General features: G+C 30.3%; 1 protein-coding gene across 2 annotated transcripts in view; it reads right to left on the bottom strand.

The window, feature by feature from the left end:
• The window catches only part of LOC123542254 (neurogenic locus notch homolog protein 1-like), a 32627-nt gene extending 12158 nt beyond the window's left edge, over positions 1-20469 (bottom strand). Inside the window, exons 1-6 of one of the 2 annotated variants that reach the window (XM_053531697.1) lie at positions 20118-20469; positions 19476-19640; positions 16735-16845; positions 15079-15189; positions 14153-14263; positions 11445-11581 (exon numbers count right to left, since the gene is read on the bottom strand). In XM_053531697.1, the coding sequence (XP_053387672.1) occupies positions 11445-11581; positions 14153-14263; positions 15079-15189; positions 16735-16845; positions 19476-19640; positions 20118-20430 (948 nt within the window). In that variant the 5' untranslated portion in view covers positions 20431-20469. The remainder of the gene's footprint in view (positions 1-11444; positions 11582-14152; positions 14264-15078; positions 15190-16734; positions 16846-19475; positions 19641-20117) is intronic. The other variant, XM_053531698.1, reaches the window with a different exon arrangement.
• Between the last annotated feature and the right edge of the window lie 1664 nt (positions 20470-22133).

Raw genomic sequence — 22133 nt, 5'->3', positions numbered from 1 at the left:
TCGAAGCACAAATTAACTCCAAGTCATTAACCAATTCTTCTGGATTACATGGACAAACGTTATAACCATGTCCCCTAATTACTTTTTTAAATTTCATAGATCTTTTATTGATAGGCAATCCTGATTTTTCTGTTAATTCTTTAAATATTTTTCTAGAATGAATTGAATGTTTTTTATTATTGTTATATCTTTTATTAATCAAATCAATTAAATCATTATATACTTTAGTGTTAATTACTTCTTTTCCAGTTATTCTATCCTTAGCAATTAATTTGTTTTGACCATAAAGTTTATTTAAGTTAATAATTAAATTACCATATTGACCATTTGGTGAAACTTTATATGGATTCAGAACCTTCGGTTCTTTAAGAAAACTTTGTTTTTGATTATGATATCTTATTCCCTTTCCAAATACTTTTGAGTCATCAATCATTTTTGATAAGCGTTTACCGTATCTTTCAAGATTTTCTCTGTCTGTTTTTAACTCCAAAACATACTCACCTGCAGTCATAGGTTCTGCATCTGTAAATTCAATTATTTCATCCGAATTTTCTTCTTCGTGTTTATTTATTTTACGAGTACATTTCTTTAAACTTTTAGTAACCTCTTTTCTTGTTTTTATCCAATTATCTTTATCTTTTTTTCTTATTAACTCTGATAATACAGGTAAGTTCCAATCTGATAATACATCTTTATCGATATTTATATCTAAATTTCCCTCAAATTCTTCAGTGTCTTCAAACTCATCATCTTCATCATCCAAACCCATATGATCTTTCGGCGGTAATAACGGTAGCGGTTCTTGGAATGGCTGTGGTAAACCCTGGTATGTTTGTATGTCTTTCATTTCATCACCTAGTAACGCTAATTGTTGTTTTATTCCAGGTAATGCTTTTAAGTGGCTTGATAATTGTTCTTTTTGACTTTCTATTCCTTCAGTAATTGGTTTATAAATTTCAGTGTACATATCACGATTTGTAGCTTTTCTAATTTTTTCTTTCATTATTTCTTCTCTAAGAGCCCTCATCTTTTGTCCGACTAAGTTTTTTCTTATTCTTATTTCATTAAGTTTTGATTGCATTTATATAATAATGTAAGATAATGTAAAATAATGTAAGATAATGTAAGATAATGTTAGATAATGTAAAATAATGTAATATTATTATATTATATTATATACAAATGGAAATTCCAAATTTTGATACAAAAAGTAATAAATCCAATAACTTTAAACAACATTATCCTTTTATGCCGGATTCATGTTTTAGAATGTTAATATGTGGGTCTTCTGGATGTGGAAAAACAAATACATTAATGCATATACTTCGAAAACCTCTTATATATTATGATAAATTATACCTATATGCTAAAATCTTAGAACAATCTAAATATCAGGATTTAATTAAACTTTTAAATGGAATTGCAGAAAAAAAATAAAATAAATCCAAATGAAATACTTGAATATTCAGCTGATTCCAACCAAATTGAACCCTGTGAGAATCTTGAATCAGAAAAACAAAAAGTAGTAATATTTGATGATTTTGTATGTGAAGATAAATAGGTTCAGAATGAAATAACAAAATACTTCATTCAAGGACGCCACAAAAACTGTTGTGTTATTTATTTAAGTCAGTCTTACTATAAAACACCAAAAGATATTCGGATTAACTGTTCACATTATATTTTATTTGAAAGTCCAAGTAAACGAGAAAATGATATAATTTGTAATGAACAAAATATTAACCCTAACTCTTTTGCTAATGCAACAAATCAAAAATATGATATCTTATATATTGACAAACCAAGGAAGTTTTTAAGAAAAACCTTTACTGGTAATATATAGATGGGAGTTTTTAATGATGTAAAACAAATTAATCAACCCGACAGTATAAGTAAAGTTAAATTTGATATTGATTTAAGTGATTATGCTACTAAAAAACAATTCAAAAAACTTAAAAAAGAATCGGAATCGTATCTTCACAGAAATAAGGAACTTGATAACACAATGAACAGAGCATTAGATATGGGAGGTAATAACCTTATTAACCTAGGAAATCCAGATAAGCCCAACGATGCAGTTTCAAGACGGTTTATGTTTAAAAAAGTTCAGGGTGTAATAGATGACTATAACCTTGAAGATATAAAAAGTATAAAACAGACACTAGAAACAGAAGTAAAGAATATTGAAGAATTAACAAAAGATTTTAAAAAGAATTCGTTATTAATAGTTCAATTTCAAGATAAAATTGAAAAAGAAATGAAAGCTATGGTTGATTCTATTAAAGAACTTGAAGAGAAATCTGATTTGACAGATGAAAACATAAAAGAAGTATTTCGAGTTAATTTAAACATTTTATTCACTCAAATTCAAGAATTAAAAGATAGTATGATTAAACATGAAGAATTAAAAGATAAGATTATTGAAGCCTAGAAAAAGTTACAAAATATGTATCAGTTAGAAATCAGAACAGAAATAAATAAACTAAATACTGAAACTGAAAATAAGCAGAAAGATTTATTAGAATTAATTTCAAATAAACTTGCAGAATATAAATCTGAATTGGAAAAGCAGCTTCACAAAGAGGTGATGATCATGACACAGCATTAGATAACCTTAAAGAAGAGCTTAATTCAAAAATAGATGACTTTAAAAAACAAATTCGAATTTGGATTAGTACTGTTGACAACCGTCATAATTTAAAGTATGCAGACTTAAGTAATATTACAAAAAAATTACAAGAAGATATAACGCAGTTTAATGTTAAAGTTGAAGAACATAAAAATGAACTGGACCTTGTAGTTGAAAAATCAGTTAAACAAGGAGAAGCAATTAATGATCAGCTAGAAAATTTGAAGAAACAACTCCAGATCTTGATTAGTACTGTTGACACACGTCATAATGTAAAGTACGCGGAATTAAGTACACTTACAGGTTTATTACAAGAAGATATCAACGAATTTAATGATAAAATTAAAAAAATAATAAATGATCTGGACTCTGTAGTTGAAATATCAGCTAAACAAGGAGAATCAATTACTGCTAATACCCAAGTAATTTCTACTAATACCCAAGAAATTACAAAAGTAAAAAATGTTTTCTTAAAACAAGAAACACAATTAGCTAGAACAAAGAATACTCTTGACAATTTGTCTGCTTCTGAAGTTGCTACAACAAAACGAGTTGATGATTTAGCTGAAGTAATTCTCGAACATGAAAATAAATTTACAGAATATAAATCTGAACTGGAAAAAGTAAAACGTGAAGTGTTTATTTTTGAATATAACAGCGGTTATAATGATGCAGAAATACCAGGTTCCTGGACACCACATTCATATATAAAAATGAAAAAGTATTTTGATCGCCACGGTGTCTGGATATATTCATTATATGAAAATATAATTAATAGTGGTGCGGGCTATTTTAGTGCATTTAATTTGAAATCTGGTAATGTCGTAGATTATAAAGATTTTATAAACACAAACCAAGAATATAAACTAGCTGTACCGGATGTGTTATTAAAAAATGTGTTTTCAGTCAAAAAGGCTGGAACTTATATAATAGATATTAGGTTTTATTTAATGTCGTTTGATCAGGTGGAAAATGTCAAATATCACATTTTCTTTTTAGGTGGTGGCAAGATGGTTTTACAGGTAAATTTCCCGGTGGGAGTGTAAATATAACGCCCGAGATAGTTGGAAGTAATCCCCCCCCTAAGCATTTTATGCAGATATCAAAAAAAAATTAAAATTTATTTAACAGAAAGGACAATGTTTGACATTCATCCTTATGACGATTCATCATCTACAGAAGTATCATTTAATCTTATGGCGGAGAGTCATGTCAAATTCTACATATTGGAGGAATATATAAATTATAAAGAAAGTAAACTTTTGAATTAAAAACTTTAATTAATTACTGTATTTTTATTTAACTAGAGTAATTAATATAATGGGAATATTCAATAATATAAATGAAAAAGTAAGTAAAATAGAAAGACAAATAATAAGAAAACCTCCGTTGTTCTTAACATGTTATACCGAAGATACTGATAGTGGATTATTTCAATGGAAAACTGTAAATGCTAGTCCTGGTTTAGTTCAAAATGGTAGTAATGTAACAATTAATTTTAATTGTATTTTAATTATTCTTGTTGATGCAATTAAATTAGATAAAGGAGAAGCTAAATTACAACTAAAACAGAATTCTTTGAACGTTAAAAATATTCAATTAACAATTTATGGTTCTATTATTTAAGTAGAAACTTATGTTTCTCCTAAAACAATTATAAAAAATCACATCATAAAGATGTTTTAAAAAATAAGAAACTATGTTCTTTCTAAAATCACATCATAAAGATGTTTTAAAAAATAAGAAACTATGTTCTTTCTAAAATTAAAATTAAATCATAAAGATGCTTAAAAAATCAAAAATCACATCATAAAGATGCTTAAAAAATTACATCGTAATGATGTATAAATCTTTTTTTTATTTGTAGGCTTGGGTAGTAATCCCATACTTAAGAATAAATCTTTTATCGTCATAACATGATAACGACGTTTTATTTATAACATAACTAGAAACATTATGTTTTTTTGATCTTATAACTTTAAATTTATGCATACTTTGTGTTGAGTTAAACAAAGTATCTTTGTAATCTTTATGAACTATTGTCTTCTTGACAACACTCTTTTTTATACCTTTACATTTTTTAGTATTAATATTTGCTTCATTTTCTAACAAATAAGAATACATTTTACTACGTAATCCAACAAATTCGGTTATTGGATTACCAGCAGCTTCATCTTTAAATTTTCCTATAATTTTTTTATTATCATTGAAGTAAAATTTTGAATTATTTTTATAATCGCTATTATCAAATAGCTCTTTATCTTTATAGAAGTCTTTATAGACGTCTTTTGTTTTAATTTCATAACATAATGAATCAGTGTCAGTAAATAATAACTTTGCTGATTCATTATATTTTTCTTTTATATAATTGTAATGAAAATCGTACATTAGATATTTAGATAAATCTAATATACACATTCCAACATAAGAAGGTCTATTCAATAATAAACTTTCTTTTATTTTTTGAATCCCAAATAAATTATTATTAAATTTTGTTGCACTAACAATCGATGGTTTGGCTATATACTTCAATAAAATATTTTCATCATGAGTCAATTTAATATTAACTCTTTTTCTTAAATTTTCCATCGTTTTTCCAAAGACGGAGTTATTCATCAACTTAAAAAAGTCCTTTTCAAAAGAATTTTTTGACTCAGATCTTTTTTGAGTATTGAATTTTATATATTTTTTTAACCAAGGACTTTCATCAAAGGTTAATATTTTATGTATTTTAGTCACCTTTAATCCTAACTGAGTATACAGTTCAAGATTTCTGTAATGCAATACATAATTATTTTTTTTTCTTAAAGTTGGAACTAGTTTTTTAACATCACTATTTCCAATTTTAAATATTTCTTTAATATTTTTACTGTAACCAGACAACCATTCATCTGGTATTTTAATTTTTTCAGGAGCTAGTGGGTAATCATTATGTAAAGAATGTAATTCTTCTGGATAGTCAAGATCACATTCAACTATAAAATTGGTTTTACCCTTTGCTATTAATTTCTTAAATTGTTTTTCGGTTGTCCATTTAAAGTTACCTGTGGGTAAAGACTGAGACATGGCCCAACCATATAAATTATTAGCATCTAAATACATTATATATTTATTTTCCTCTTTGGGATTATAATTTTTCATATATTTATTATTAGCTTTACTATAGCGATTAGCTATATAACTAATACCACCTCTAAGGCCTTTTTCAATGAACAGATACATATCAATATCTGTTATTAAATCTAATTTAGTTTTTGTCATTTTTAACATAGCATCCCAGGCTAATCCAGGACTACTAAAATAATGACATGGATCTAATTCATAATATTCAATGCATATTTTTCTGAAATTTTCAAAAACGTCAGTCAAAAGTAAGACATCAGTTTTTAAATATAAATCATGGTATTCGCCAAGATTTTTAATTTTAAATTTTTTCCAAATATTCCCAGCGTGTTCATATTCTTCGTTGGAAATATGTGTTTCATTCAACGCAGAATAAAATTCTTCTTTGGAAGGTAATTTTGTATTATTAAATTTATCGAATGAATCCATATAATCATATGGATAAACACCCTTTGTTTTTAATAAATTAATTTTACTTTTGGGAAATTCTTCCAGAAGATATTTAAATTCTGGAATGTTTTTTCCTAAGTTATCTAACGACTGAGACATAAATTGAAACGAATCAATAAATACTAAATCGCTAATCATAACAGCCATATATTTTTCCATATTATTAGGAATAACATCGACTTCTTTTTTAAATTTCCCTATTTGCTGCATAATAAAATGGCTGTCATAACCTCTTAAATTATGAAAAACAACAGGAATTTTATGCGTTAGTCTAAAATTAATATTACACTCTGAGTGAGCGCTTCCTCTAAATTTTCCAGTTATATGACAATGGTCCCGGACTTTTATTGTATCTTTTGTGTATTCTTTTCCACAGATGTGGCAAGATTTCTGCTTTTTAAATACAATTTCATCTTTTTTAGACATTCTTAATTCTTTATTAAAATTATTTTTTAATATTTCTTTACAACGCTTTTCTTCTTCAAGCATTTTTTCTATAAATTTATATACAGCATCAGGTCCTCTATAAACCTGGGTTGGTTTGGTATATTTATCGTCATAGCAACAGACGACTTTATATCCATAACCACAATCTGTATGTGTTTGGTATTCTTCTGTAAATGAAGGATCTGGATTTGGCTGAGCACTAGATACCTTTTCTGTTAATGCCTCAAAATCGGCATATATTACAAAAGGTGCTTCTAATTGTTTTTGAAAATTTTTAAACTCAATTTTACTACCTTCAGGTGGCATTTTAATACCTTGAACACCATTAATAGACAAACAATTTTCTTTATGTCTATTCAGTATTTCTTCTTTTGTAAAATGCTGTAAACATGATTTACAAAAATATTTTTTATGCCGGTTTTTTGTAATATTATTCATTAGTCTGTTAAAATCTTTAATCCAGACATAATGATTTTTCTCATCGTTATTAATTAATAATAAATCACAGTGGTCTTCAAAACCACTCTTTGATATATATAATGGATATATTCCATTAGGTTCCTCATAACCAAATACATTAAATGAAATGCTATTTAAATTTTCTATTTTATGTATTTGATTCAATGTCACTGGAGACTTTATTCCGGTGTAATCAACATCGTCTATATGTTTTTTATATTTTGAAACTTCTTGAGGATTTTTTTTAATAGGAAATTTATATGCCAAATGGCACCACCTGAAACATTCATTGTCATTGTTCTTTATATTTATTAATCCTTTCTTTGGATGTTGTAGCGGTTTCGGTAATTTTAAATAGCTTGATGCTTTTAAAGGATTATATTTGTATCTATTTATATAATGAGAATCGACTGACTTTATTCTCCAGCCGCTTCCTTCGGAAATCCAATTACCGATTCTATTTATTATTTCGTCAAAGGCTTGACGCAAAGTTTTTTTTATTTCGTTTTTGTTAATAACTTCTAAAGCTTTTGATTGAAAATAGGCTGATTTATATATTGTATCAGCCTTATCCATTTTTGCAAAAGTTATTTTTAAAACAACGTTTATTTTTATACCTTTTAAAGTTTTAAGTTCAGATTTAAGTATTTCATAAGAGTCGTTTATAGTTAAATATAATTGATTCTTTGGATCTTATCTATATTCAATTTTAATTTTAAATTTCTTATAATATCCTTTTGTGGATCTCTCGATTTCCATCTATATATTATATTTAGAAAAAAAATCTCTAAGAAAAAACGCACGTAAAGAAATTAAAAAAATAAAATTTAAGAAGAAATAAAATATTTAAACTTATATCTTTTTCCATTATTTTTTGATATTCCACATTTTACTCGTTTTTTTTTCCTTTGCAGCACATTGTTATTAACCCAGAATTAATACTAAGGTCTTTAAACGCTGCATAATTGCTTTTATATGTTTTTTCTTCATTAGTATCACAATCGGTTACAATAACTTTTTTAGGATTGTTTCGATAATTATTTGGTCTGGGACAATCACATAACTTTTTAAAACTAGAGGTTTTAGTACCCGAGGGTACAGTATTTTCTTCTTCAGTTAATAGACAACCACATTCCCATTCAAATAAATTCCTTTCTAATAGATAAGGATCTATAACATTTTGTAATTTATCAATAACGTGATTTTTATATTCATCGCTAGTTATTTGATCAAGTTTTGATTTAATAACATTTCTTCTTTTAAGAACTTTTTTATATGAATTTTTGTCTGGATTCATTATTTCTCCTAAAGTGCTAGATAATTTTGGTATAATCATTCTATCTACCTTTCTATTAACCATCTATATATAATATACTTATAGAATAAAATCTTTAAAATACACACGTAATATTTAATACTACTCTTCTTCTTTTTTACTTTTATATCCGTTAAGTTTAAATTCTTTCATATATCTTTCAAAGGGCATTAAATAATTTTTTTCTTTCTGCATTTCTAACAGTATTGAAAAAATATCTTGAATAACTTTTTTCTCTTCTTCTTTTCTAGGATCATTAGGATTATGAACAGCTAAAGCCGCAGTCCGTGCTTTTGTTATTAGTTGTTTTATTTTGTGGTGATGCAATTTTAAAATAGCTTCCTTGTCGTTAAGTTTCAGTCTATTAATAAATATGGTAATTATTGATGGAACAACACCAACAGCTGCTACAAATACAGGAATAGCTGGAGTATGTTCTTGGATTTGTATTATTAATTTTATAAATTATAAATATTTCCTCTGTCCAGTTTGGTGTATATCCTTTTTCAAAATGTCTTTTAAGTTTGCTTAAACGAACTCGATCACCAATTTTAAATTTTGCTTTACTCCTTGGTATCTTTAAATTACCATATAAGTTAAAGTAAACAGTACCTTTATTTAAGTTTTTACTGGCTTTGGTTGGTGTCATTTTAATACTAGAGTGTTTTGTTTTGTTATATTTATCAACCATATCCTGCAAATTATCTAAATAAGTATAAGTATTATTTGCTGTAAAATATTTCCACATTATTCTTTTTAAACTTCTATTAAATCTTTCGATTACTACAGCCTTACCTTCATTAAATGTATGGTACATGTTAATTTTATATTTATTCAAAAATGATTCAAACTTTTTATTATAAAATTCTTTTCCTTCATCTACCCATAAATTTTGTGGAATCCTTGCAGTCTTCGGGGACTTTTGTCCCTGAATTCTATCTTCAGAAATTATTTTTTCAAATGCTTCGGTAACAGATTCTCCGGTTTTATTCTTTAATGGAATAACCCAAGCATATTTACTGAATATATCAATAACGGTTAACAAGTACTTTACACCTTTATTATATTTTGAAAAAGCTTGCATGTCAACTAAATCGGCAGACCAAGTATCATCAATATCATTGACAATCACTCTTCGTTTCCTAAATTTTCTTTTAATTGGTTTGTGTAATTCTTCTGCTAATTCATCACTCCAATTTATTTCGGGGGTAGAGTATACCCCCTTTTCCCGTTTTTTGACTTTTGACCCAGCCCAAGTTTATGTTTCGTTTTAATTATAGGTTTCACAACTAAATGTTTTGCAATCTTTTCTCCAAATGTTTTTGATTTAGTGTTATTTAAATTGGAAAGCATTTTTTTGTCACATGTACCCTTTTTTACACCGCTGTCATAGCAAAAGTCATGGTCCATACATACTGCATCCAGTTCGTTGACAGGAGGTCCATTATCTAAAGGATTTCCTGGCCCACAATAGTTATATCCTGGAAGTGTTAACCCTTTTTTAGGTAATAAAGGTAACACTGCTTTATAGATGTCTAAATTACCTGCTGTTATAGTACTTTTAACAAACTTTGATTTCATTCTTCCACAAGACGAACAAGTAGCCATTATCATTTTTCTCCCGTTTTTTGTCGTAACATAATGAGGATTTATATTATCAGTAAATCTTCTTTCTTTCAAACAATATATTTTATTTTGTAAACTCATCTATATTATATGTATTTTAATTTAAATCACACAATGTCAAGCCAAAACAAGTACACTCTGTGGATATTATTGTTTATTTTTTCATAAAAATGTTACAAGATAAAGTACCGTTGTATGATTTATTGTATAAAATACTAAAAGTTAACAATCAAAGAGCAAACGAACAAACAATTATAAATTATTTTAATAGGTTTTAAATTGTTGTTTTAAAAAATATACGTTTTAATTAAAAAGTTGTTGTTTTAAATTAAAAAGTTGTTTTAAAAAAAAAATATAATTTATAAAAATTGTTGATTTTAAATTAAAAAGTTGATTTTTAAAAAAATATAATTTATAAAAATTGTTGATTTTAAATTAAAAAGTTGTTGTTTAAAAAAATATTATTTTTTTTTAATTAAATTTCATAATCAGGCCATAAGTGACAATCTCTATACTACTTATGTTGTATTGTTCTACTGCTAATATACTATAATAGCATAAATGTTTGCTTTGACTATCAGAAAAAAATTCCCCAAAATTTAGATTTCCAGCAAGGACTGATCAGCTATGCTAAGTATTTTACTATCTTTGGCATCGAAATGTCAAAATTCAGAAGAGAGATGGCTAAATTCAGAACAGAGAATTTCATATACATATTTCTAAAACACAATCTTTGGCTTTGGCGTTAAAAGGGACTTGACATGAAATATGTGCATCTGAAAGCCAAAAACAAGAAACAAGAATTAATATAAGGGATATGTTAAAAACAACTGTATCCATAATGTCACTGCAGATGTGTCGGGTAATTAATAACCTCAATATTTGCTTGAAATTCAAAATTCATAGCAGTCACTGCGCTGATTTTATTTTAGGAAAATTTGCAGTGTTGGATTTTTATGAGGATTTCTTTCCTGTATTGCAAGAGTAGCTAAAGATTATAAAACAACAATAATACATTGTTTAAGATTGTTATATATTCGGTCTAAATTGACCTTCATTTACCTTTCCGCTCTGAAAATTTGAAGAAATAAAATTCAGTAATTCAAGACTTACAAGCATTTAGAGACGTGTCATTAAGAAGGTCATAAATGCAGTATAACGTCATTGTGAATGACGTGTATCATTCATGCCATTTTTACAACAAATTTTGCGTATCACTAAATGAATATGATATATTTGAGTATTTAGAAACAGTTTAAAATGGTTTTACTAAAAATTAACTTAATTATATATTTTGGGACTCATCATGGTCCTTTTTACCTCTATATTCTCATGGTGCTTGTTTTGAGTAGTATTTTAAACTCTAAATGTAATTCTAATGTTTAATTGACATACCGTCCAACCACCTCCGCTTGTGGTCATGTCGCAATATACTTTAACAACCTGATGACTTTTCCATGTTCTAAGTGTATAAACCCCGTCTTCCCTATTTCCACCGTACCGCAAAATGTCGAGGCAATCATCTGTTTTTACTAAAAATATCAGAAGGTTAAGATACTGACAAAACAATAACAAGTCTCGGTTTGATTCATTCAATATGTTCATGATGAGAAATGAAATGCGTAATACTCTTCGCATCCCTTAGCACTAGCTTAGGCTTAAACATGTATATCAATATACGTTTTATTTGTTATCATAGTTGTAGTTGGATTGATTATAGTAATATACATTCAAGTAGCAAAATTGATCAGGGTGTGTCTGGGTTCATGCTTGAAGACATGCCACAGAATAACTGTATTCTTTTGTATTTCCATGATGGTAACTATATATCATTTACATGATAAAAGGAAAATTCAAGTATTTAATATTTACAAATTGAAAGTGACATATATTAGGCTAAGAAATATGTGTAATGTCTAAACATTTCATTGAATGAATGTAGCAGTATGCGGATTATTTGATGTATTAAGTTGACATTTTTTGTTTTGTTTTTTTAGAGAAAGTTATTTATCCATGTTTTTAAAACTATACTGAAATGAGATATACTGAAATGAGTTTGCAGATAAAGTTGAAAAAAACACACTTATTCAGGACGGACCTAAATTTCACACCTGCCATCTTGTAGGATTGCTTTGTTTTCCTAGGTTTACTTTGTCAAAATGCTTATGACTTGTTTTCTGCAAGTAATTAGTTCATACAGATTTAATTTAGGTCGATTGTGAAATAAGTTCTACAATTCATATCAATCACTGTCGATTGAATACATCGCCACGAGTATAAGAGAAACGAGAAGACAAGCTAGTTTTCCTTTAAATGCTGAATGCCAAGCAAGGAAGCTGCTGGTATCTTTTTTCGCGTCTTCGGTATGACGCCGCCGGGGATCAAACCCACGACACTCCACACTCGAAGCGGAAGCTTAACCACTAGGCTATCGAGGCGGTTTAATTGAAATTAATTGAAAACTTTTCCACCATCTGAGAAGGAATTACGTTAACATGCTATCTTCTGCCGTATCGTCAATGATGACATTTGCCTAACCTGGCATTGAACTCACGACCTCTCGATACGTAGTTTTGTGGTGTACCTAATAAACTAACTGGGCAGGTTACATAAAACTGTTATATCGTAACAGTCTATTCATAAAAATAATGAAATTTGCCACACCTCTGGCGTCCTATAGCACCGGATTCAGAGGAAATATTATATAAAAGAATATTGAATAAACTAAATAATCCCACAGGATTAGAAATAATATTAGTAAAACATCCAATTTACTATATAATTAATGCCTCTGCATGGTTTAATATCTGATAAACCGCGGTTCAAAGTTCAGATGCGCATAAACTGAACACCATAGAGAGTGTTTGAATATAGGTTACAACAAACTAAACAGGTGTTCTTCTTTATGCTATTATTATAAAAATGTCAAGCATAGATCTGTCATGTGATTTCAGCAAAATTGCAAAGAAAGTAAGGAAAATAGCTCTACAGAGCAAAAAAAAAAAACAAAAAAAAACAAAACAAAACAACCCCCAAAAATCTGAGGACTATTTGAATCTGCCATTATGCGACTACCAGTTTTTTTCCAGCCATTTTCCTACTTAGTGTCTGTATGCCTATAAGAAAAACTAACCTTTCTCTAAGATTGTGCCAGTTTCATTTGAAATGTACATGCAACCTAAATGCATGAAAAAAAAAACAAGGTTTTCGCTCGATACCAACGGTTTCTAAGGTTTTATAGCATTTTCAGTAACGTAACACAACGCGTCAAATTTTACCAAAAATAGCTGACGCGACATCATTTTCAATTGTTTAGTTATCGAGCGGAAACCGTTCTCAGTCTCAAGGTCACTGTGAATTTGACCTCTGACCTACTGATGCCAAAATAATAAAGTTTTGATAAAACCACACAATTAAAATAACAATATAGTAATTACTACGGTACATAGTATCCATACGAACGCTTCAACTCTATACCACTGTTTTCTGTGGTCAAATGACAGCAACAATACCCGATAATCGTTCTGTATTAGAATACAATTACAGTGCAATTGTGTACAGCGGGACCAAAATTGTCGTTTTGAATTCAGAATTCTAAGATTTCGGCTGTGTCAGAATTTGTTACATTGAAATAAAAAAGGATATACTCAGGACCGACACATTTGTTTGGTCTGCACAGAAAATCGGTTGTCTCAGATATAATTTAATACATATATATTTTTGTTTTTGAATTACAAATGTACGTTGCAAAAGCGATTATAGCTTTCATATCTGATCTTGTAATAGTAATACAATTATGTCCAATTTTACTTCAAAAGCAAAATATAATTCTCAACAACTATGTTGTTGTGCCTTATGTTTACATTTATATGAGTAGTTAGCTTTCCCTTTATTGCAAACCTAGCACGGAAATGATGTGCTGCTATTATACAGTCAGTAAACTCGTGTATGCATGCAATAAAATATAGTTGAGAAATCAGAAGGATCGTGTTTATTGCATATTGTAAAGGAAATGACCGTAATTAAGAGAAATGAGTTATAATTGTCGATTAAGTATCGATGTAAATTGACAGAATGTATGCATATAGAAATATAGAACTTACCGCGGTCACAGGTGGATCCAGCAAATCCAACATTGCATGAGCAGCGGTAATTATTGATACCATCGATACATGTCCCATTACCACACGTAACTGAGCTACATTCATCTATATCTTAAACCATAAATATATGTATGTATATTGTACTGATAACATGTCTGCAGAGATATTTTACACTAACCGCACAAGAAGTGTTTTTAAACGCGCATGCCACCGATGATGGCCTCAGGGGGATCTATTATCCTTAGACGTTTGACGTCTGTATGTCAAAGCATTCTGTAATTATCAATCGGAAATCCTTAGTCGACCGACAGACAGACGCAAGTGTGTACAGACAGACGCAAGTGTGTATAGCGAGACCAAAATTGTCGTTTGGGATACGGAATTCTCAGATTTTGGCTTTGTCAGAATTTGTAACATTGAAAAAAGAAGGATATATCCAGGAACGACACATTTGTTTGGTCTGGACAGAAATTCGGTTGTCTATGATAAACTGTAGATAACATATTTTAGATACAATATTACGTTGCAAAAGCGATAGCATCTTTCATATATGATCCTGGAAATTAGGGAATGAAATTGTAATAAAATTATGTCATATTTTACTTCAAAAGCAATATATAATTCTAAACAACTATGTTGTTTTGCCTCATGTTTACATTAACACGAGTAGCCAGCTTCCCGTTTATTTTAACCCTAGTACGGAAATGGTGTGTCGCTATGAATCAGTCAGTACATGTACACTCGTTTATGCATGCACTAAAATACTTAGTATGTGGCAGAAATTTAAAAAAAATCCTGATTACTGTTTATTGTAAAGGATATTGTCGTAATCAAAGAAATTGTTATTTTCTACGAAATATTGATGCAAGTTGACAGAATGCATTCTAATAGTATAATACTTTATCATATAGAAATATAGAACTTACCGTGATCACAGTTGATTCCATCAAATCCAACATTGCACGAGCAACTGTAGTTACCGATACCATCGATACATGTTCCATTACCACACGTGACTGAGCTACATTCATCAATATCTTAAACCAAAAATATATGTATGTATATTTTATTGATTATATGTCTGCTGAGTAATTAAAAACTAAGCTCATATAAGAAGAAGGTGTGTTTGTAAATCATGCATGCCCCCGTCCCATGATAGCCGCCAGATATCAACTATGACCTTTGACCTCAGGGGTTATATACTGTCATATTCTTGACGCCTATAGGCCAACGCATTATTCATTTATCACTATGAAACCATTGGTCGACAGACAGACATACACAAACACTAGTGTTCTTCAGGTATAAATGAAAACCGATTTCAAGGTCAAGCTCAAGGTCAGAATGACCGTACCCATAACAGGTGAACAACAGACCTCAAATTCGATATGGGTCATCTGCCAAGCAAGTTGGAGGTTCGTTGTACCGCAGCGTCCTTCAGTTATCGTTTTTAGTCCCAAGGTAACTCTGACCTAGACCTCAGACCTGTATCCCAGAAACCAATAGAGAGTACACTCGTGCATGCATGCAATACAAAATGGTTGATAAATCAAAAGGAATCCTATTTATTGCGTAATATGAAGGATATGGCCGTAATCATGAGAAATAAATTAAATATAGATGCAAGTTGACATAATGTATTCTACTATATTTAATCATATAGAAATATTGAACACATTCAGTTGGTTCCATCAAATCCAACATTGCATAAGCAACTGTAACTACAGATACCATTGATACATGTTCCATTGCAACACGTAACTGAGCTACATTCATCAATATCTTAAACCATAAATATATGTTTGTGTATATCATTGATTTTATGTCACACTTGACGCACCTATGAACAAATGATTTTTGAGAAACAGTCATGCCCCATATGGTTACCTTCAGATATCACTATGACCTTTTTCCTAAGGGGTTATCTAGTAACCAGAGGAAAACATTCTTAGAAGTTTGACGCCTGTATGCCAAAGCTTTCTTCAATTATCACTAGGAAACCTGTGGTCGACACATAAACAGACGCAAAAATACCAGTTACAGCTGGTAACCGATTTCCAGTTCAAATTCAAGGTCACCATGACCTTGCCCATGTCCTTTGAGGATCGGACCTCAAAATCGAATAGGGTCATCTGGCAACCAATTTTGAGGTTCGTGTGCCGAAGCTTTCTTTAGTTATCATTTCAGTCTCGAGGTCAATATGATTTTGAACTTTAACCTACTGACCTCAAAAATAATGACCAATAATTACCCTATGAAGTTTGACTACCAGATCACCAGTTATCGAGCGGAAACCGTTTCCAGTCTCTCCCTTTAACAATTACTGTTATATACATTGACAAGAGCACGTTTTATGTTCTACATACCAGTGTAATCCGAACGAATCCTTTGGATGCATAGAAGCTATGCAAAAAAATGGCAGACTCGTATAGATCGAATTTTTTTATGAGTGGTTTTTCTTCTGAGATGTTTTTCCTTGTTTTTTCTGGATGGAACCAAATTATATGTGCCTGGTTTATACTATGTAAGTACAATATCAACAACCACTGCTTTTCAAGGTATACACATTAAAAGACACTCACCTGTTTGACAATTCAGACCGCTATATCCGGTGAAACAAAAACAGCTGTATCCATTAACCAGGTCAGTGCAAGAACCATGCAAACATGGATTTGTGTCGCATTCATTTATATCTAAATAATCAATGGTATTGTAAGACAGCCATTTTGGTTGAGATTTGAGTCAAATTGTTTTAAGTAGAAGTCTATAAAGTATAAATGTAAAACATATGCTTTATGAACATAATTTTATATTAGAATATTAACTTTAACTTCCAAGCATAGTTATCAACGTGTTTGTCGCCCGCGATGTAGTAGCAGACGACATTAAGAAATTAAATTTCCGTCGTGTATGTTCGCCCGTCTACCACATTTTTTCAAATGTTTAAATAAAAAATATTTTTTATCTCTTGGTTATGAACAAATTCCTTATATTAAATTACACATACCGAATATAGACTGCTCAAACTCTGTCTGAACACGTCTACTACTAAACCACTACATACCCGCTGACGCATTAACACAATAGGGAAGTTGTTGTTACATAATATGTCATTTATAGTCATTCAAACAGGACATTATTCGACTTCCAGGTTAAAAATATACCGACTGATCATTGCAAAACCGTGTACGTCGACTGTGTGATAGTATTAGGGCCTATGGAACCATGTACATACGTAGCCTGGCTGAGTTTGTATAGAATTGTACATGTAACAGAAGTTTAACATTTCGAAAATGACTAAATGCCCTTGATTAAAATGTGGAAATTCATACATAAACACTGTTATCGACATGAAATTCTGGTTTTGACGAATAAAAGAGTAATTTTCTTTTAATATTTTATCCTTGTATAGAGTTACTGTAGTAGTTTCCCTTTGTTGTAAAATCGCCATTTGCACAAATGGAAAATGTGCTCGGGGAAGAACCATGCAAACATGGATTTGTGTCGCATTCATTTATATCTAAATAATCAATGGTATTGTAAGACAGCCATTTTGGTTGAGATTTGAGTCAAATTGTTTTAAGTAGAAGTCTATAAAGTATAAATGTAAAACATATGCTTTATGAACATAATTTTATATTAGAATATTAACTTTAACTTCCAAGCATAGTTATCAATGTGTTTGTCGCCCGCGATGTAGTAGCAGACGACATTAAGAAATTAAATTTCCGTCGTGTATGTTCGCCCGTCTACCACATTTTTTCAAATGTTTAAATAAAAAATATTTTTTATCTCTTGGTTATGAACAAATTCCTTATATTAAATTACACATACCGAATATAGACTGCTCAAACTCTGTCTGAACACGTCTACTACTAAACCACTACATACCCGCTGACGCATTAACACAATAGGGAAGTTGTTGTTACATAATATGTCATTTATAGTCATTCAAACAGGACATAATTCGACTTCCAGGTTAAAAATATACCGACTGATCATTGCAAAACCGTGTACGTCGACTGTGTGATAGTATTAGGGCCTATGGAACCATGTACATACGTAGCCTGGCTGAGTTTGTATAGAATTGTACATGTAACAGAAGTTTAACATTTCGAAAATGACTAAATGCCCTTGATTAAAATGTGGAAATTCATACATAAACACTGTTATCGACATGAAATTCTGGTTTTGACGAATAAAAGAGTAATTTTCTTTTAATATTTTATCCTTGTATAGAGTTACTGTAGTAGTTTCCCTTTGTTGTAAAATCGCCATTTGCACAAATGGAAAATGTGCTCGGGGAATTGTGTTTTTACGTTTTTTTTTGTTCATTTATTACCATTTAGAAAAAGATTGTCGATTGATAAATTTTGGTGAAAATGAACTGCCAATAATGTAAAAATAAAACCTCTGCCAATACTAATTCGTACTTGAATATTCAATGAGACGCTACAATTTATTAAAGACTCTGAGAAACATTTTGACTTAGCTATATGTGAAATAAGACATCACCACCAATTCAATGCACATGTTCTGAGGTGCTTTCAAATTCATGTACAATACTGCAGATTCCAATTTCTGAGACTTAAAATAGTACATGTTTCAGTTTTCAGAGATATCATATACAAATAATTCCAACTGAGTTTTCAATAACGAACAATCGTGGATTCTTAATCCAGTTATTTTTAGAATGAGCATCTTAGTAAGACTATTTTCGCAGAAACGTCTTGTATAACCAGACAGACATACGCAATCAAAAGTGTCCCCTTTTGATATTCAGATGGTCGAGACTGGCATACATCTGTATCATTTTAATATTTGTTCTTGAATAAAATCATTGTTTTTGAGTTTGGATGTAAAAAAATAATATCATGAGGGCGCAGACAGAACGACAATCAATGATCATATTCAAGAGCAAATCATTGTTTAAAATATTATATTATTTCTATTATAACATGTTATCTAGGGCTATTATTTACATTATCTACATCTTCGAATATAGTCACCAAATTTTATCTGTTTTGTGGGGTTTTCTTTTCCAGCGCACAATTACAGTTACAATGACTTACAATTGTGACTTACGAAAAGCGCATGTGTTGAATAATAACACTCAGTTTCAATGTTGTTTTTTTTTTTTGTTGCATATTGAAAAAATCGGGTCGTATTACAATAATATGCATTTATTAAGTTTTCAAGCCAAATATTTTTCAGTAATCAGAAAACATGCATTCACACTGAAAACAGACATAAAACGTGCATGTTACGTCTCATAAAAGTAGTCTAGCGCACAAAATAATACATAAAATGTAACATATCCTACCGCAATTTTCGTTTCCACACGATTCTATATCAGTTGAGTTTCCTTGACAATATCTTCCAAAAGGAGACGGTGTTGGATTTGAGCAAGTCCTTGACCTTGTTCTGAAACCACCATCACAGGCAGCACTACAGTTACTCCACATCTCCCAGTTTTCCCAGCTTCCATCTTTGTAGTAGTGAAATGAATATTAAATAAATGTTACATTAGAAGGTGATGGTTATAGCTTGTTACCTATTACATAATATTGTATATTTTTTCTTTACGAGACCATTATGAACACATAGGCAACTTATTCTAGCATTTTACGTAAATAGAAAAAGCAGAAAATGACTACGGGTTGAGTTTTGAAAAGACTCTGTTTTTCTGATTTTTTTTTTGTTTGAAAATACTTCCTGAAACAAAAAGTTAGAGACCAGAAAGAAGACCGTATTTTTTTTTATTAGACTGGTTTTCAAACTAGATTCTTTTTGCCTTGCTTGCAAAAGTGTCCTTATAATGTGAGTAGCAGCCTTTCCATCATAAGAATTATGCGTTTTAAAAACATCACTTCATTTATAGCGACAGCTTCATCTCGGAAATAACTTTTTCGTTAAGTAAAGCGATATGTTTAGAACACATATCTTAAACAGTTAAGGAACATACCTGTTTTAGTAGTAGAAGCGAAAAGAATTATAACGCCAATAAGTGTCCCAATGACTGTAACCGACAGGAAAACGAGTAAAACATATATTATTTTCTTCTTTGAAATAACTTTACATCGCTTGGCGTCAACTTCCTGATTTGTTTTACTATTTTCTAAAGTCTGATATAACTCGCAATCCTTAGTTTTCTGTAGCGATTCATACACACCAGTCGTTATATCCGTTTCTTTGATAATGACCTCCTCTACTATACTGTTATTTCCTGTAAAAGTTTCATTTATATATTCAGCAGCCATTTCAAAAGAATATCTCATTTAAAATATTGTACTAAAGTGACGAAAATCTTACTTCCTGCTACTTCCTGTTACACTTGATGTACTTCAAGCTGTGGACATATCATCACAACATCTAACAGTATATACGTTCTGCATATTCGTTATAATTGTTGATAGATATAATTAAATGTCATTACTTCTGAAGTTGTGATACATAATTATGAGACTTTAGATCATATACAAAGATTACAAATGAATTTGAATATGTCACTGACTGAGCCCATCTTTGCAATGAGATACCTTGACACGTTGGGAACCTCTCTCTTTCTACCCCTTTCGTGGAATATATCATTTTCATTGTCAATCCAGTTACAAATGGCACCTTGCTATAAGAAAGTTTGAAAATCGTCTTATTAAAAGCCGTAATAGCTAGAGCTTTGATATTTTTCATGTGATATAAGGGCTGATTTTCTACCATAGTTGTTCAAATTATTGCCTTAGGATCAAAACTTGCCACGTCCCATGTGTGACATGTAATAACTATAGGCTTTATATAGGAAACTTCGAAATTCGTCTCTAAAGCCATAATAGCCAGAGCCTTGATATTTGGCGTGTGATATCAGGGTTTGATTCTCTACCGTAATTGTTCAAATTATTGGCTAAGGGTCAAAAACGGCAACGCCCCTGGGTGTGTCGTGTATTCTATACGCTTATATATAAGACATTTTGAAAATCGTCTTCTCTGAAGCCATTCTAACTAGAGCTTTGATATTTGTCATGTGATACAAGGATTTGACTCTCTACATTATTATTTAATTATAGCCCTAAAATTAAAAAAATACCACGCCACAGTATTTGACACGGACCTACTATAGGCTAATTTATAACAGTTTGAAAATCTTCTTCTCTGAATCCATAATAGCTAGACCCTTGATATTTAGCGTGTGATATCAGGGTTTGACTGTTTACCGTAATCGTTTCAAATTATTGCCCTATGTTAAAAAAATTACCATGCCCATGTGTGTAACATGTATATTATTTAAGCTAATAATAGAAGAAACCTTGAATATCTTCTTTTCTGAATCCAAAATAGTTAGGAAGTTGAAGCCTTTTAAACAGATGAGTGCTTATGCTTATGGGTCAACGACCCTCTTGTGTATTAAAATCTGCAAATTCTGAATATTTTAAAGTAGATTTAGGGCGACAGTTGGGGGGTCAATTTGTGGTATGCAAAGAATTTCAAATTGGATAAATAGGACGAATATCAGTCACATCAAGGCAGGTAGTCAAGACGGCGGCTATATGTTCAACCGCAGAGTACCTGTGACAGAAATGAAAGTCAAAACTGTTGGTTGGCATTCTGTCAATTGCTTGATTTGTGAAGTGTCGTATTATCTGATTGAGAGATCAACTTTAAAGCACGACACTACAATGAAAACAGGTGAGTCTCTGAATATTTTTGTACTGAAGATAATGTAAATAGTTTAAAGGCTTGTAATATTTTTGTTTCATCCCTTCAACAGAGGGTATTGTCTTACACACCGGGCATTTCTAGGTATTTTACCCATCATGATCAGCCTGCACTTCCGTGTAGTCTGATTTTGATCTACACTGTTCGCTATTCCAGTATCATTTTGGTATGCACCCATTTTAACAGTTAATGGTTCTGTCCAAATTTAAAGATGGACAAGTAGAATTTTAGCAGGGTAAGGGTTAGAAAGAATACGCAATCGAGCGGAACT

Source organism: Mercenaria mercenaria, chromosome 19 (assembly GCF_021730395.1).
Source record: "Mercenaria mercenaria strain notata chromosome 19, MADL_Memer_1, whole genome shotgun sequence".
NCBI lineage: Eukaryota > Metazoa > Mollusca > Bivalvia > Venerida > Veneridae > Mercenaria > Mercenaria mercenaria.
The sequence above is the reverse complement of the archived record's forward strand: the minus strand, read 5'-3'. Positions and strand labels throughout refer to the sequence as shown.